At 40.2% G+C, this 18,405-nt stretch overlaps 1 protein-coding gene, 1 long non-coding RNA gene and 1 other non-coding gene across 6 annotated transcripts; 2 read left to right on the top strand and 1 right to left on the bottom strand.

Annotated features, from left to right (window-relative positions):
* Positions 1-292: 292 nt before the first annotated feature.
* Positions 293-5,593, bottom strand: TOMM7 (translocase of outer mitochondrial membrane 7). The gene is made up of 3 exons (XM_042043694.1): positions 5,406-5,593; positions 1,707-1,755; positions 293-511 (listed from the first exon to the last, which is right to left on the bottom strand). The coding sequence occupies exons 1-3, from the start codon at positions 5,506-5,508 to the stop codon at positions 496-498; spliced, it is 168 nt and encodes a 55-aa protein (XP_041899628.1). The 5' UTR covers positions 5,509-5,593; the 3' UTR covers positions 293-495.
* Positions 5,594-5,627: 34 nt separating this feature from the next.
* Positions 5,628-16,514, top strand: LOC121671662. Of its 4 annotated transcripts, none has more exons than XR_006018570.1 (4): positions 5,628-5,872; positions 6,778-6,854; positions 11,122-11,157; positions 12,793-16,514. It is a non-coding gene; the product is annotated as an uncharacterized LOC121671662 (long non-coding RNA). The 4 variants fall into 4 exon arrangements; XR_006018572.1 differs by having other exon boundaries at positions 12,710-16,514; XR_006018571.1 differs by having other exon boundaries at positions 11,633-16,514.
* On the top strand, positions 11,407-11,494 carry LOC121672093. Its single transcript, XR_006018767.1, has one exon. It is a non-coding gene; the product is annotated as a small nucleolar RNA SNORD93 (small nucleolar RNA).
* Positions 16,515-18,405: the final 1,891 nt, after the last annotated feature.

The raw sequence follows: 18,405 nt of genomic DNA, 5'->3' as shown, positions 1-18,405 counted from the left end.
AGGAAAAAAACCCCAAGTGGATCAGCACAGTAACCAGCCACAGAGGCTTACCAACACTTGGGCAAGGAACCTTTGAAGAATACTGAAGTATTTAAAACTTTAGCTCAATTTTCTGGTTACTGTGAAGATAAAAAGGAATCTTTACCCAAAAGACAATCATTAACAAAGATAAGCATGGGGGTTGAATACCACCATATTTTGAAAAAAACACAAAAAAACCAAAACGCCCACCATGGGTCTCTGTAATAAATTATTACATTATACTTATGTAAAGACTTAAAAACAATGTGCATCCATTCAAATTGTATTTATTTAATTACACCGTAATGCAAATAAGTTAGGTCCATATAAACTTCATTTTGTTGTATGTACAACCTATGTCATTAGCAAGCTGATTGAGCCAGCTGGTCTAAGTGTCGGCCTCATCCTCTGGAATGTACGCATCTTCTGACACTCTGTCCATCAGCTGCGTCTAGAACAGGACCACCACAGCCTTCATCCCCAAAGTAGACTGAAAGGGGAGGGGGGAGGAAATGAAAGTCAGATTTGCAGCATGTACTTGTCTTTAAATTGGTATTTGTAAAACACAAGTCTGGAGGAACAGCTCTATAAACATACAGAATAAATGCTAGCTCCCAAAACACTGAAATAATGCCAACTTTGAAGTAAAATTTAAGCCTACAGAGCACCAACATGCGCTCACAAAAATGAGCATCTGTAAGCTCTGGATTAGACCAAACATCTGCTTGGGGTATCTATGTATATATATATTTTCTGGTACAAAACATGTATTTTACACGGTACAGATACCCACCAAAAAAAGCAGTCTCAAACTACTAGCGAAGCTAATCACAGAAACACTGTGAACAAGCAAACAACTGCAGCAATTTGGTTACTAAGACAACAGAAGATTCAACTGAAATTGTAATATGATCTTACTACTTCTTTTCCCATATTTTCTACTGAATCACTGAATCCTAAAAGTGGGATTTCTAGACACTGTAACTATGTGAAGCTAGAAGAATTAATCTATGACTGCAAACAATACAGCCCATCAATTATTTGTTTCAGGAATATCTGGTCCTGCACAGTAATCAAAGGTATTTCTTGAAAAACAGAAGACCCACCCTTTCTTCAAAACTTTAATTAGTTTGACCCAAGGAAGCCCTTCAATAAAACTCAAATATCACTATGACTTAAGCATTACTAATGCCATAACACTGCAGCATAACAAAGGGCCCCACAAGAAAGAGACAACATGAGCCAAATGCACTTTGCTTCATGTCAGTGACTAGTATTGAAGGATATAACCCTTTATTTCATGCAACTGTTATGAAGTGCTATTCCTTCATTTGCAAAGGCAGAAGGAGACTGGGTTTTGGTTTAAATTGTTCTAGAAAGCTGAGAAGTTATTCTTCAGTGCCGAAACTTGCACAAACTAGCTCTACAACAGATTAGAAGAGCAGCTAGCACGCAAAAGACACAGGAAGTTCCGTATCTTAAAAACCATGCCAGATTAAGAGAAAGGCCTTCCCAAGAACTAGAACTTTGCTGACTTGTCATTTGAATTTCTGAAGAAACAAGAACCACAACAATTAAAAACAAGGGATGGAAGCATCATTCACAACTGTTGCTGGCTGGAGACAACACCCACACCAGTAACTATCTGCACTGGGTTTCTATGTACATCTGGAACCAATACATACCTCCAGATAGTTGGCTCAGGCATTCCAGGATCTGCACCTCTTTTAAAACCTGAAGTGAAACATACATTACAAACATACATAAAAATAAATATGTGCAGACTCCTACATAGTTAAATCTCTATCAAAATATTCCAGCCCATTAAATTGCAATAAAAAAGAAAACTACTGAACAGTGAATTGTGATTTGTGAAGCTGTGCACTAACCTGAACAAAAACTGCCATTCTTATGAGGGTTAGAAAGCAAAGAAAATAAATACAAGTGTACACTTTTCTTTTGTCAAGAAGTCTTACCTGCATCTTTACCTGACTTAATATTCAGGGTCTACTAACTGTGTGAGATCAAGGAAGTCATCTGTCCCAGAGATCAATACACACATAACTTTACACACACAAACCCACAGATTTTAAATGTTTTTCGGAACACAACCTGGCAGGGCTCTACCAAGAGAGAGCCTGTAACTGGTGTAGAGTGAGCACCTTGAGGCCTAACAGGCAATTCTCCAATGACATCTGACACAGAACTTAAAAGCAGTATTTCAGTAACAGTTCACTCCATTTAGCATTGCAGAATGGTAAATGTTAAATCAATTAAACTTCAAATCTTCTATTCTGACTGGCACTTTTTTGAAAAAGTTACTTAGTACTAAAGCTTGCAAACAAACAAGATGTTTTCTAATGCCCAGGGAAATGAAATGAAAGTTAACTACAAAGAGCTCATTTCCAGCCAATGACTCAAATAAACCATACATAGTATATGTATGCTAGGGAAGCAAATGAAGGTTTAGTGTATGAAGTATCTTTGCTCTCTGGACTGTAAAATAAAAGTCTTGAAACAGAATCATGCAATTCAGGCACTATTCAACACTACTGGCTATCTAGAAGTGAATGTTTCATGAAAAATATATTATTTCCCTCATTTACAGAAAATAAATAATTAATGTCATCTTGCCTGAAACACAGGCCACAAAGGTTAATGGAAAAACTTCCATTAATTTCACATGCACTGGAAAAGCTCTTTGAAGATAACCTTGAGTGATTTGATGCTATTAGACATCCCGACCTGAGTTCTTTAGCTGCCATACTGCCCAGCAACACAGCTTAAAATTGCAGTCACACTATGCATGTGAATGTTTCTGGCTCCTCCCCTCACCCCCAGTATTTTTAAATAAGCAAACCAGGTTTAACAAAACTGCATTGGTCTAATTTACTGACTTAAAAGCAGGGTAGCCACTTCAAAGCAAGCTTAAAAAAGTACAACAAAACCCCACCAATGACCTATAATTGCACGTTCACATACCGGGCTCCTTGTACATGCCCCGAGCTAGAAAGCCTTTCAGAGAAAGTTACAGGCTCAAATTTTCTGACCATTTCCTTGCCTATGTTTAGTTTAGCATGTATTTTATACACACAGGGGTCACACCGTCCCTCCCAGATTCAAAAGTAATCCCAGTAGAGAAGAGGTTCTTCCAATCCTGCAGACTCTGGGTACATGCCACCTCCAAATAAATGTCTATGGCAAACGAGGTAGCATCTGCACATCCCCTTCCCATCTGCTTATACTTTCATTACTGCAGATAAATTTATTAAGAAGGCAATGCAGATGTGGAACAGCACATTTATTTTCTAAAGATAGGAACCTAAACTACTTTAGTTTAGTTACTAAAATTTCTCACTGCTACATAACAAAAATATACTAGGCACCCTGGTGTTAGTACCACTGTAAATATAGTAAGGCGGCTTTATACAATTTGAAGTAACTTATTTCATGTCCTCTGATGTCACTAAGAACAAAGAGCATCTTTCCCACATCCACAGACACTGCCACGGAAGTAAAATCAAAACAAAATTTCAACAACAAATTAGGTCACAAAACACCGCTGAAATTCCCACCCAAAACTTATTAATTTAAAATAACTGATAAACTAAAAATGGAAATGCAATTAAAGTTCAGACCTAATAATGCTAATTAGTTTTTTCCATAGTTTTTGAAGTTACTTCTTTTGCTTGTAGTTGTTGCTAAAGCACTTCTGTAACAGCTGAAGAGACAAACGTTTCCCTGGTTGCTGTCTATAAACAGCCAAAGCCCTTCAAACTGGACACTGCATTCCCCTCAATTAATCAAAACAACCTATCAGATTTGACCATAAACACATCAAGCTCCCAACCCTCCATCATGTTTGCATGCAATGCAGAGATGCCTGCCTGGTTTAGGTGCTTTTCCCAAAAGGCCCGACAGCTTGGGCAGAAAGTAAGCCAGATGAGTTGCAGGGATCGGCCTTCCTGGGCCCCCCATCATAAAAGAAGTGAATGAAAGTGTCAGGCCTGTGGCACATGTGCCTGTTTTAAGTGGGGCAAGCTCTTTAACAAGGACAGCTGATGGCATCCAGCTCTAACTCACCAGGAGAACTACCGTGTAGTAGTGATGCCTGGCCAGCCTGGTGACAGAAAGCAAAATATATCCCGGGCACCAGGCAAAACATCAAGGCATCCCCTTAACGTTCCAAGGCAGCTTGGAAACAGGAGCCACATCATTTTTTGGTGGGAGAGAGACTGTGACCTGTACGTTGCTGCAAATTCAACCTCAGCCCTCTAGAGGATGGCAATGCCCTCGGTGCCACAAAGCAATGCTCTCAGCGTTCTCCTCACCACAGACTCCCTGGTGCACAAAGCACAGCCCTGACTTCTACAGCAGGCAGTCCCTGACACAGGGTGAAATCGCAGCCCCATTTGCTGTTCGGCCGCTTCGGTGCTCTGCCCACTCCCCAGAGGGGCCCTCACACAGGATTGGCCTCCAGGCAAGAAAAAGGGCAAAAACCTCTTTATTACAGAGCCACAGAATTGTTAGGGTTGAAAGGGACATCTGGAGATCCTCTAATCCAACCCCCCTGCCAAGGAAGGATCACCTACAGCAGGTTACACAGGAATTCATCCAGGTGGGTTTGGAATGTCTCCAAAGAGGGAAACTCCACGACCTCCCTGGGCAGCCTGTTCCAGTGCTCTGCCACTCTCAACGCAAAGAAGTTTTTCCTCATGTTGAGGAGAAACTTCTTGTGCTATGGTTTATAGCCACTGTTCCCCCATCCTGTTGCTGGGCACCACTTAAGAGGCTGGCACCTGCGTTTGAGTTATTTATATGCTTTAATGAGATCCCCTCCCAGTCTTCTCTACTCTTCTCTGGACTAAACCGGCCCAGCTTCCGCAGTCTCTCCCCATAAGAGAGATGCTTCAGTCCCTTAATCATCTTCGTGGCCCTGTGCTGGACCCTCTCCAGCAGCTCCTCGTCTTTCCTGTACTGACGAGCCCAGAACTCGACTCCAGATGTGGCCTCGCTAGGGCCGAGTGGGAGGGTCACATGCTACTTTCTTACAAAGAAAGGAAAACAAACAAACAAACAAAAACATACAAACACACAAACAAAAACCCCAACAATAACAAAAAGCCTCCCCGTCTCGCAGTTCTGCCAAGGGCAACCGCGCCCTCCCTTCCGCACATGCGCGGCGATGGCCGCGGGGGCCGGGCGGCGGGGGGAGCGCGGCGGGGCGGCCCTGCTCGCCCGGGCCCTTCCCTCGGCCCCCCCGCTCCCCGGCAGCGCCCGGACGGGCCGGGGGGGCGGAGAGCGGCCATGGGACCCGGCCGCCCCAGACCCGGCCTCGGCAATGGCCGCCGAGGACCCCCGCGCGTCCCCCGCCCGGCACTGACCGAGATAGAGCACTACGGGGATGAAGCCCCAGCGGATGGCGAACTGGCCGCCCTTGAAGAGCTGCTGTAGCCGCTGCTTGGCCTCCTTGCTAAGCTTCGGCATCCCGGCGGCGGGGCAGAGAGGAAGAGGAGGAGAAGGAGGAGGAGCCCAGCCTCTCTCGTAACAGCGCCGTGCGCTGGGCGGGACCCATCGCTGGGCTGCGGGGCGGGGACCCGGGCTGGCTGTGCCCTCGGGCGGGCGAAGAAATGGCGGCCGTGGGGTGACCTGCGCCCGGCTGCCAGCGCCGCGGGCTGAGGGGTCGGCAGCGGGATCGGCCCAGCGGGGCTGTGAGGGGGCGCGGGGGCTACAAATGCTGTGGGTCTTCCTCGCCCGCCTTGGGTTCTGCCGCACTCTTGTGCTTGTTTCTTCCCCGGAGCTCTCGAGGTGTTGCGTGCACGCCGCCTCTGGAGGGTGGGAAGTGCCTTTGGTAAGTGAAGGGTAGAGATGGTGTTTCTGGAGGAAACTGGAAATGCCTCTAAATGAAGCTCTCCATGAGGCCGTATCAGGGAAGGTTTAGGTTTAGGTATCAGGAAAAGGTTCTTCACCCAGAGGGTGGTTGGGCACTGGAGCAGGCTCCCCAGGGAAGTGGTCACAGCACCAGCCTGACAGAGCTCAAGAAGTGTTTGAACAACGCTCTCAGGCACATGGTGTGACTCCTGGGGTGTCCTGTGCAGGGCCAGGAGTTGGACTTCGATGATCCTTGTGAGTCCCTTTCAACTCAGAATATTCTTTGATACCAGGCTCTGTGATGTATTCAGTCCATGGAAACAAGGAGTTCAGGGAGTGGAAACTTGACTAGAAATATGGGGAGAGAGCTGATACCTAGAAACTGCCAGTACAGCGCTTGGAGCTTGTTGTCCTTACAAACCTCAGAGCCCGGATAAGCACTGAGGCACTTTCTTTTTTGACTAATAAATGAGTGGTCTCTGTCCTTGCAGAGCCCTAACCACCAAGCTACTGTTTGTTTCACGCAACTTACATGACATCTTGCTGCATAGTTTCTGTGCCATTGACTCAACCAGTTACTACCATGTTTTCATTCTTTCTTAGGTAGCCTCCTGCCTTTTGCTGTAATGCCAGATCCAGGCCACATGCAGGTCTTCAGGTTTACTAATGCAGCTGCAGCATTTAACACCATCAGGCTACATCATGTCTGCTACCTATAGCAAGGTTCTGCATGTTATATATTGGTTTGTCTGCAGCATTTACTTGAAGTTCTGTAGCCGTTTTGTCACATTAAGAATAACAGCAGGTCTGTGCTTTTTAGAGACGAGAAAGAATTCAGGGATACAATAAATATCACTTACGCAGATATCCTATTTCCTCTTCCAGTGTATGGATGCCTGCTCTGCCATTCCAGCGTGATAAAAAAAGGAGCTTTTAGCTCACTGCTTGCTCTCCAGGTACAGGTGGGTAGCAAACTGCAGGCAACATGAGGCGTTCTGGCAGCCCAATGGCTTGCTTTTGCCATAGTCTGTGAATAAAGTGAAGGGGGTGGAAGAATATTTTGGTGATGTCATGGCACAAACGTGCAGTCATGTCACAGAGTGCACAGCCTTTCCTGTTGTACACCAGTCCAAGTGCCCTGTGCTTCTGTACACATTAGATGTGGGGTACACCAGTATTTCTTGTCATATGACTGACATATATTTAGTGATATCTGACAAGTAAAGTAGAGGCATAGAGTTTGTGAGTGTCTCCTTTATAAACTGAATAGCTTATCCCTGAGGAAAGGTTAGGCACCAGTGCTGTCTGTATTCATCATGAACATCAGTATGAAGTTAACAGGACTCTGAGCCTATACCTTTCCCAAAGGAATATGCCTTTTGGGGGGAAATTCTGGGAATTCTAATTGGAAATTGAGAAAACAAGTCTTTCTATCCACAAGTTTGTGATGGATTTCAATTTTTTTGGTATATCACTGTTGTCAAAGTTTTCAAATTAGTACATATAAGTAGAATTGTACAAACATTGAACATAACAAATTTACTCTTGCTCTGAGCCAGTGTAGTGCAAGAGGCACATTCATTAATCAGTAATGGCTTGTCATACTCAGAAGAGAACTCAAACCACTGAACCTGCTTTTTTTACTTGCAGTAAAGAACCTACTTTCTAGCAGTTTGTATTAAATTGTTTTGGTTTTTTTTGTAGATGAGGCCACGTAGGATCTGTTTCCACACTGTGGTTTCTGTTACAGCTTGTTCTTTCTAAACATACAAAGCCAACTGTTCATTACAGCACACAGCTTGTTAATAATCTCTCAAAAATATTGCAGTAAAATAATGACCCACTGTAGTGGAATTAAATTCAAAAGGTATTTTCCTTCCTGTAATTGTAGCGGGATTCAGAAGGTCGAATGTACAAATTGCCTTATCTGAAGGATTGAACAGCTCTGTCTCCTTTGAAAATTGGTTTAGCAGTATCACGTGTGACACAGTGCATATAATTATTGTGGATGTTCTTGAGAAAGGATACTCACCAAAGTGTGCCACATGTACCAGATCTTTCTCTTCTTCCCTTCACACATTGAGTCAATGAATAATTTTCAGAGCACAGAACATTAGCCTTTTTTTCTCACGTCTGCCAATTTGAATGTTTGACTAAAAGCTTGTAGGTTATTTCATTGATTTAACTACAGAAGCCAGGAAATTAATAGCAAGAAAGTTAATATTTCTTTTCCTGTTTTCTCACAAACAAAATCAGTGCTAGAAGAGCCCAAAGGTGTGTGTTTGGTATGCAGATAAACCAGTGTTGATTCTGTGTAGTTACTGGTCTAGATTTACATTATCTTACATACTGAAGCTGTGAAAGGATGTCTGTAAGCTAAGAAAAGTGACTGGAGAAGAGCACTTATTTCATCGTAACACACATCCATAGTCTCATACTGTCCAACATATCATATTTGCACCAGAAGACCCCAACTAACCAACCAACCAACAAACCCACAAAACCTCCACAACAAAATATAAAACAGTAAATGGTTGTACTGACTCCAGAAGTTTTCCATGCCTTTATTTGGCTCCTATGTCACCTAGGATGTTAGAGGGTCTGAGAGCTTAGCAGTCCTTTGGTGATCTACTGACTCTGACAAAGGGGGAAGGAGAGCAGCAGTCATCCTTCCCGGAAGTTCATGGGACAGCACTATTCACATAATTTAAATATTGACAACTAGCCCCTAAAAGCAAAGATGCCTGTGATGGGGCATGAAACAATGAGCTGTCGTGAAGGGAGAAAACCTAATACCCAAAGAAATGGGTACCGTAAGATGGCGTAGAGACTGCCTGGAGAAAACAGAAGTGAGATTTTATGGGTGTGGTATGAGTATTCATGTTTGCAATTTATTGTGGTAACACTTCCATGAAGGATTTTGATTTTATTTGATTTTTTTCTTGTGGCTGATAATGAAGACAAAACCACTTGGAATGGTGTATCCATTAAATAAGAAGAGCAAGAGCTGCCGTTGCTGGAGTGACAAAAGAAATTTAGTGATACCATAGATGCTGAAAGTCTTTTGTTGCAAAAAACCAAATCTCTTTGAATTTCTTTTGCCTTGTAGCTTCATGTGATCAGCAATAACAATAAAATCAGAAACAAAATTGCAGAGGTTTCAACCGGGACAACAAGAACATGCATCCCTACTGTTCTGTTAACTCGATTAGCAGTAATTCTACAAGTGTTTTCACAGCAAATAAATATCACTAATACTCATTGTACAATGGCAAAATATTTCCATTTTTATGGGTAAATGAGAGAACTGAAATTCTTATAGACATGACTGAATCACTGAAGTGTCAGGTTCAGGGAAATAATGTCACTTGGTCAGATGGCTTTAATTTGTCTTTTTGAGTGCAAAGGGTACCTTTCAGGTTAAAGAATTCCATAGCTCTAAAGCTTTATTGAAGTTTCATACTTTAGGATTATACCATAAATCAGTATAAATAGCACAAGAACATAAGGAAGAGCTCTTCAGCAGATTTCCACTGCAGGCTGTATCTTTACAATGTCAGTAAAAACGGTAGTATATTATGACTAGGCATTCTATTTCACTTCATTGTTACGACTAAACTTCCAATTTTTATTGTCGCCTAATAATGATGATCCTTCCATTCCATTTTAGTATTCCTATTCATTTAGTCTAATAAATCCCTGCTCCTCTGCAGTACCACTGATTTGGGAAATGCTCCTTTCATTTCACAAAGACAAGAAGAGACAAAGATAAATGGAAACTACTACTAGAAATGGAAACTTTTCAAAATAGAAAAGACTTAGGCTATCCAATTAGGTCATGTGCAAAATAACCAGAATTAGAAAATATCACCTGAATGTTACTGAGACCTAGATTCCTTGGGGGTGAGTATATTTGAGTTCTTGCATTTAGCATAGTTTCAAAACATGCTTGGAATGCAGAGTTGTAATACATATAAAAAAATTCTGTCCAAATTAGAATCTTCTTCATATGAATTTCTGTATGATACTTGTTGGATGTATTCTGGTCACTGTCTGATACGGGATATTTCCAAGAAAAGTGATATTGCCAGATGCTGTGCTTGTTTCAGCTGAGGTAATTTGTAGATACAAAAATGCTGCTAGCAAGGATTTTCTTGCTATTTTCTAAGTCTGTGAGAGACTTTTCTCTCTCACAGAAGAGGTAGCAGAGTTATGTAAACAACCAAATACCTGCAACCTTGAAAAGTCTTGTTTATGGTATAGTAGAAAAATATTTTGACAATGGATGTTTTAGGATTTTAGCCAATCACCCCCAAGGGGTGGCTGATCCTTTGTCCAATTAGACTATGAAGAAAAAAGTCTATAGAAGAGTTTGTAAAATAATTAAATAGATCAATCTTGCTGCACAATTCCTGCCTGCTGGATCCTCTCTTCTCCTCCCTATGGCTGCGGGACACGGTGATAGACCCTAGGGCCCAGGCCTGCGGTAATAGTAATTTTCTTCCCAGTGGCTGGTATGGGGCTGTGTTTTCGATTTGCGCTGAACACAGGGTTGAGGACACAGAGATGTTTTTGTTATTGCTGAGCAGAGCTTGCACAGAGCCCAGGCCTTTTCTGCTTTTCATACTGTAACGCTGGTGAGGGGACTGGGGGTGCATGAGAAGCTGGGGAGAGACACAGCCAGGACAGGTGACCCCAACTGACCGAAGGGATATTCCAGACCATGTGGCATCATGCTCAGTATATAAAGTGGGGGGAAGAAGCAGGAAGGGAGGGATGTATGGAGTGATGGTGTTTGTCTTCCCAAGTAACTGTTAGATGTGATGGGGCTCTGCTCTCCTGGAAATGGCTGAACACCTGCCTGCCCATGGGCAGCAGTGAATGAATTCCTTGTTTGGCTTTGCTTGCATGCACAGGTTTTACTTTCCCTATTAAACTGTCTTTATCTCAACCCTCGAGTTTTCTGGCTTTTACCTTTCCGATTCTCTCCCTGATCCCAGTGTTTGTGAGGCATAGTGAGCAGGCAGCTGTGTGGGGTTTGACTGCTGGCCGGGGTTAAACCACAACAGATGCCTGTCTAGAAAATTAGTGGAATGATCAGAGTGGCAGGAACAAAAAGCAAAGTGTAGTAATTTTGTATATTCAATACAGTAACTGTACAATTTATTTTAAAATAAACCAAAACTGAGTGGTAACATGAAGTTATAATCTCATTATTTTTCATTACAGCTTCTGAGGCCAGGGGAGGAGGAACAGCAGTCTGAGGTGAGACAGCATTGAAAGAACCTCATTAAATGCTTTTAGAGACCTCTGAGAAGAACTGTTGAGATGCTTAAAAATTGAATATTACCTGCTTCACAACTGTAGTGTTGTTTGAAGCATGACTTTCCCATTCTCCCCATCTTTACTTAATAATGAAAATTAAGTGTTACACTTAGAGATACTGCTACTTTTTACCTTAGATAGTTTTTCTACAGACACAACAGTTCTTCATGTTTTTATGATTGCAGTACTTGGCCAAGGATGAAAACAATAATCTGATTCCTTACAAACTTTCAGTGATACGCAAAAATCTGATGGATAAAAGGATTTTCTGAGGCCAAAACTAATACCCATATTTACTCATTTGTTGTTTTTAAATTAAGCTCTTTTTTTAGCAGCTGAGCAGCAAAAGTTTTGGTAACTCTAGGAGGATATTCCTCTAAATATATTTTAATGTAAACCTTTCCTTTGTCAACAGATCTCAGATAGATTTTTGTTGCTGAAGAATATGTTGTTTTAACAGCACACATCTATAAAGATTTTAAAGGACTTAAAAGATGCTTATTTTAGGCAAATTTTTACTATGATTTAAACAAGATGAGGAAAACAATATGTTCTGAATTTTCAAAAGCTTGTATACTTGCCTTTATACCAATTCTGACCTTAGTAAATTATATTGTGGTGAAACAACTGTGAAACTGATAATGTAAGTATTTGCAATCAGTTGACAGCATTGCATGTGAAAATGAAATACTTCTCTCTGATACAGAACATAGAATTGCAGCATTTGAAAAATTGTAATTGTAACTATAAGTCATATTCCTCTTTCTCTCTTCAATGAGTGTTGTAATAGTCTTCCTTAGCATCCAACTACAAAAAATAAACATGCTGCTGAAACAATTTTTTCTGACAATGAAATACTTGAAAATAGAACTGATTGATGCACAGTACTCGCTTCACTGATTTACAATTGAGCTTTTGGATGCACTCTCAGATTTTGCAAGATAAATGTATACAACAAGTTACTAATTAACTCTGGTTATAAGCTAAGAGAAAACATGTAGTAAAGCAAAAAGAAGAACCTCTGAGTTGAAATATGCCAGGTGGATGTGAAACAGGTCTATGTGGGTTTTTTGCCAGTTTGCCAGTTTTGACTTCAGTCCCAGTTAAATAAATTATATGTAGTTTCAGTTATTGTGTATATCCTTAAGTATTCTTTTTTGTTGTACCTTCCAAAACAAGAAGTGTGTTTGTTGAAACTTAAGATTTTTTTCAACGTGTAAAATAAATTTTAATTTAGTATAGCTTTCATTTCAATAGAATTTGAAGCATAGCATAGTCTAGGTTTTAGTGTTGTAATTATAATAGTTCTTAACAATTTGTAATACAAACTATAGAGTCCAGAGCATAAAAGGAAAGGTAAAAATATGTGTATTTTCAGATCTTGAATAAGATTGCCCAGTCAACAAAGGAAATGTGTCGTGTATATGTACAAACTGAATAATTCGTAGTATATCTAAACGTAGAACTAATTATTTCGTTTAACTGGACATAGGTATGAATTTATCTTCATTGTTCACTTTGGGTGAATTGACTTCAGAAACTTAAGGACAAACCTTTGTCACGTTCCTAATTCAGCACGGCCTAACCACGACCAACAAGGTGAGGAGCAGTTCACACCTCCTCCGGCCAAGCCCCTTCAGGCTGTGCTGCCTGAGCTTCCTGCTGAAGGTGACACTGCAGCAAGAGCTGCCTTTCAGAATTTAGAAATTCAGCCAGTATGGACAAAAGTATTAACATTTATGTCTGTCTTTAGTTTTTGCATTTCAGTAGTTCAGATTTCACTGGAAATTCTTTGAGATCTTCAGCACATGGAAGATTAGAATCAGTAATTTAGTATTATAACGAGGAGTAATTAAGGCCTTTCCTAGATACCAGAAGGCGATCAAGCAATGCTCTTTTCTTCCTTTCCAAGTCTCATCTGGTGCTATCAAGATTAAATGAAGTGCAACTCATGGTTAATGAAGTTTTTACTCTTCTATTAAAATAAAATTTAGTCTCTTAAAATGCTTCCCTTTTGCCTTTCATGCATAATTTCTGTCCATACTTTGTCTATTTTAGTGTATTCGTATGCCATATTTAGCCCAGACAAATGTTTTTAGATTTTACTAACTTCAAAACATTGTCAAGTAGACACACAAGTGTGTCTTCTCTATATATTGACAGCCTGATTCACATGCCTCTAAGTTCATCTAAGACTCTTTCCACTATTGCACAGAAAACAAATGACCTTTCAGGGAAATACCTATCAGTGTTTCAATCAATGCTGCTGCTTTTCAGTTAGGATTATTAAAAATCTCAAACCTTAATCTCCTAGAACTGCAGAACAACTGCATTTTAGATGCTGGTTTTTTTGGAGTCCAGTTTAAGAGGGTGATTTGTAGCAGTAGGTACTAGAGTGATTAATGAGATTTCAGTAGTTTTTTCCATAGCTTCCTGCCTAGAGGGAGAAAAAAAAAAAAAAAGAAAGAAAAATCAACAAACAAACAAACCGACTTCAAACCCATAATGGCAGATTAGTTGTGTGCCTTTCACTGCTTCTTGTAAAATGTTAATGGCCTCCTAAAGGTTTCGTTTTTGAATGAGAACCATCTAAGCAAGAATTTTAGCAGATGCAGAGGACATTCAAGGAACTTGTGAAAGTTCCTTATGTTCTGCTTTATAAAGTCTGTTAGGCAAATTTGGCACAGGCTGTGAATCTAACCCTGATTTCCAAGCATTTAAAGGGTCCAAATAAAATGCCATTCTGTAATAATTTTATTTTTTCCCTTTTTTTCAAGTGTATATTAAGTACACATCTGAGGAAGCAATATTGTACTCCTTTATTTTAGATTTAGGTAGCAGTCACAAGAGATTAAATGCCGTTACGTGTAACAAAGCATGAAGATGACAAAATACATAAACCTGGGGCTTTTCAGCTCCATCACATCATCCAGCATGTAATGATGCAGATTTTGTATTTCAGATACCAGTGTCACCTTGGGGTTGAAATCACTCTAGATGAATCTGTGTGAGTAAGTGTGAGTAAGATAGCTCCCCACACCCCAATTACCTTCCTATTTTAAAAATAGAAAGGAAAATGAGTCGTCCTGAGTTAAGACATGAGTTATTTGTGTGTGGTATTTGTGATGGAAGATTCTTTCTAAAATAAACACAGTAGTAAATGGTCTGCTTTTTTCCTCTCATATTTTAAGGGGACAGGTTGCTTTTAGTGATGGAGTACTAGACTGGACTTATCCTGGTCTCTTTTAGGGCATTAGTACTTGACTAATACATACAGCACTATCTATTAGAGTCATTAATTGTATCAAGCAAAATATTTTTTCTGCAGTTTTTTATTAAATTTCTTTAAAGCCACATGCAGAATGTTATTTCCCATGTTGTATTTTAGTTCCAGCAACTCTAACATGGATGATATGGTGATGGACTTCTGAAATCCTGAAGAACATGAATCTGACAGGGAGCCTAGATGGGACTTAAAAAAAAAATTACAAATCATTCAACTACTATTACAAAAATTTTATAAATGCTGAATAAGGGTGTCAATTAATAAATGTTTCAGCCTCAATTTAGTTCCTTCACTTCATTACAGAAAGACACTATTGATCCAAAATTTATTAGGAGTGTTCTGCTAAAGCCAGCAGAGGGCAGACTTGAATTGGAAACCCTTTTTGCTACTGCAGTTACTTGAACTTAAAATACCAGATAGTCCCTTGAGCTCAAAGTCTCATCACTACTTTACTATTCTAATTACACTTGTGCTGGATAAAAGCTTCTTTGCAGTTACTGTTTGACAAAATGAGTGTTTTGCGAAAATTTAAATAAAGACGTTAATACGAAAGTGAATAAGTGTGTATGAGCAGCTGTGTGTTACTCATCAGGGATTATCCACACTGCTTAATCATTAACCATGTATATCTTGAAATGTTTTTTAAAAGCTAGGGAATATAATTATCCCCATTTTACAGATGAGGAAACTGAGGAATAAAGTGGTAACCTTGCAGACTACCCATCTGGGTGATTTACAGAAACAAAATCCAGATTTCTGAGATCTAATCCAGTGCTTTGCACACATAAACTATTTGAACTCTTGCAAACATTATGGAAATGATTGCTAGCGGCCCAAATTGTGGAGACTGAGGAGCTTACACTGATTAAATAGCTGGCAACATGACAGTCAGGTTGTAGATCTTTAGAAGAATATTCTTCCCAAGAAGATGAGTGGCAGTCAGATCAAATGCCTGAAGATCTGCTTTAAAGTAGTTTTTGATTATTAAAACAAGTACTCTGCAGTTTTAGGCACACTTGTTAGTCATTAAGTTAGGTTGTAGTCTTTCCAAAACCTTTGTGATAGCCTGTGTCTGACTCTTGTTATGTGTAATGTGTTGTCTTCACACATTTTTAAGTGCAGTGTGAAGGTTTGTAAGAATATATTATACAAAAGGCCACTTTAAGCTTCTTGGTGATTTCTCTTTATACCTCGTGTAATTGTACACCTCACAAGAAGTTGTCACTTCCAAATAGTCATCACTTTTCATAATTCACAGAGGCCTGAATATGCAATTATCTCAAAAGGGAAGAGGGTTATTTGCTTTTTTGCAGAACATTAACTCTCCTCTCCACTAATTGAAGGCATTCGTATACAGGCTCATTTTATAGTAAACCACTGTAGCCTTAGCTCAAGACGAAGCAAGAAAGATAACGATTCAATTAACTGAAACTGCTGCTTTGAGAAATGTGGTTTCCAGTGTCAAACTTATTTTATTCATCCCTAATTATACATTGCTGAAAACTGTTAACCATTATTAGGGGCAAATAAATCTGAGGTTTGGGGGTATGATAGGTTTGGCCTCCTGTAAGCTTCACAGATTTACACCTCTACCTCCGTAATGATCTTCTCTTTAACTAATCCTAGATGGTGTATATTTTGTTTGTACCCAACTTCCCCTTTTATTTGTAATAGATGTGTGAAATGTTCAAAAAATTAGTGATTTAAGAGCAGTGAAGATATTACTACCTCAGAAACACATCATTGTTATGTACAGTTGTGTTTGTTGTGCTGAGCAGGCCCAACTGAGTTACAGAGGGCGTTACAGATAACGCAAAATAACTGTATTAGAGCAGCAGCTGTTGCTATAGGCAGATTGGCCAAAAGCCTGTCCCTATATTTCTTTACATGGAAACAAAGGGATAGATGTATGTACTGTCTGAATAGAGAACATGATGTTGTTGTGTGCCTGTGCAAAAAAAAAAAAAAAATACAATAGTATTTTATTGGAAAAGTGAACTTAGTTCTGGATTAAAAAAATTGGAATATGCCATGTATAAAATTTGTATTTGATCAAGATCAGTTCCTCTGGTAATGTTCCTTCAGAGGCAAGAGTTCTAATGACAGGGAAAAGATACTTCTACATCTGTGGAATTTAAAGCCTGCTGCTCTCAAGTGGCCAGGACCCTTAAATGTGTGTTGAAGTATCCTTCTCTTAATAAATCAAAAATGTTTATACTTACTTACTTACAAGTAGTAGAAGAACACCAGCAATTGCTTCCATGTTTAGAATTCTGTGAAGTCTGCTACCTGTGAGCAGACTGCACTTAAAGGTCCCTGGAATTACTAATTGCTAATCTCATTCTTGACATACTTCAGCCTCCAACAGCCTGCTGCAACTTCTGTTACACTTTCTGGGATTCTATCTATAGCAATTGCTTTCTCTCCCCAGTTGGCTCCAAGCCAGAAATATATCCATTTGCACAAATGCTTCTTAACCTTGTTCACACTGGGGGCTGGTGGGGAGGGCTGTTCATATTTTTCTTCTTTCTGCTTCTCTGGTTGGTGGATGCTTTTATAGTAAATTCAGTACTTGCCATGTTTGCTGTGTAATGGCCCAATGGCTACAGTGCCTTTTCTAAACTACTGTTTGTTTCACTTTAAGTGCACTGAATAAAACTGTTTTTCCATGGTCATTTCATGGGCATCTTACTGTAACATAGGAGTCCTAGGCAAACACATCTAATCAATTTTCTGATAAGGTTGTATTCTTCCTTCTCAGTAGGGCATACTCAGTTGACAGAGGAGGCCTTCAGCACTTGCATAGTAACCAGCACTTCTGAAGGCTGAAGAAAACACTAAGGCATAAATATTTCTCACTAGCTACCTGGCAAGTTCTAGTGCCCCTGTCATGAAAGAATTGGTTTATAACTGACAGGGAAGATTGTGCTTACCACAGGAATGCTATTGGTACCCAAACTAGCTTGTTTTCATTCTGAAAATCCTGCAGCTCACACACATATGTGTACAGCATCCAGCTCTGGGGTCATCAGTGCAGGAAGGACATGAACCTGTTGGAGCAAGTCCAGGGGAGTCCACCAAGATAATTTAGAGGGATATAACACATCTCCTACAAGGAAAGATTGAGAGAATTGGGATTGTTCAGCCTGGAGAAGAGAAGGCTTCAGGGTGACCTAATGGTGGCCTTTCAGCACCTGAAGGGAGCCTACAGGAAAGATGGAGAGGGACTTAATACACAAGCATGTAGTGACAGAACAAGAGGGAATGGATTCAAACTGACAGCATACATCAGATATTAGGAAAAAATTCTTTGCTGTGAGGGTGGTGAGGCACTGGAGTAGTTTGCCCAGAGAAGTTGTGGATGCCCGATCCCTGGAAGTGTTCAAGGCCAGGTTGGATGGGGCTCTGAGTAACCTGGTTTAGTGAAAAGTGTCCCTGCACATGGCAGGGGGTTGGAACGAGATGGTCTTTTAAGGTTCCTTTCTACCCAGGCAATTCTATGATTCAATGTACATGTGTATAGACACTTACACATTATTTGTATATAAATGTACATAACACTGCAGGTTTATCAGAATTAGTTGAAAATGAGCCAGCTTGGATGTCAATACCAGCACCATTTCTGAGGAAGTATGTATAGATACATATAGTCAAACTTCAGCTGCCACATGGAAGTCCTCAGTGTTTCAGCTCCCTAGAATGACCTAGCAAATATTTGACATTAGAAAATTAGGAGCACTTTGATTGGAGTAATTAGGTTGATACATAGGAGTTCTATAGTGGAGGCAGGAACAGATAGTCCTGAATTTTCTGATTCCGATTTCCCCAACAAATTTTTTTTAAAAATGGTTTTTATGTAATTCTGTACAATGTACAGTTGTGGTGAGTGCTGTACCAGAGTC

This window comes from Corvus kubaryi, unplaced genomic scaffold (genome assembly GCF_017639235.1).
Source record: "Corvus kubaryi isolate FWS band 111438036 unplaced genomic scaffold, C.kubaryi_AGA036_p1.0 37398, whole genome shotgun sequence".
NCBI classification, from domain to species: Eukaryota; Metazoa; Chordata; class Aves; order Passeriformes; family Corvidae; genus Corvus; species Corvus kubaryi.
This window is presented reverse-complemented; position numbering and strand designations above follow the sequence as displayed.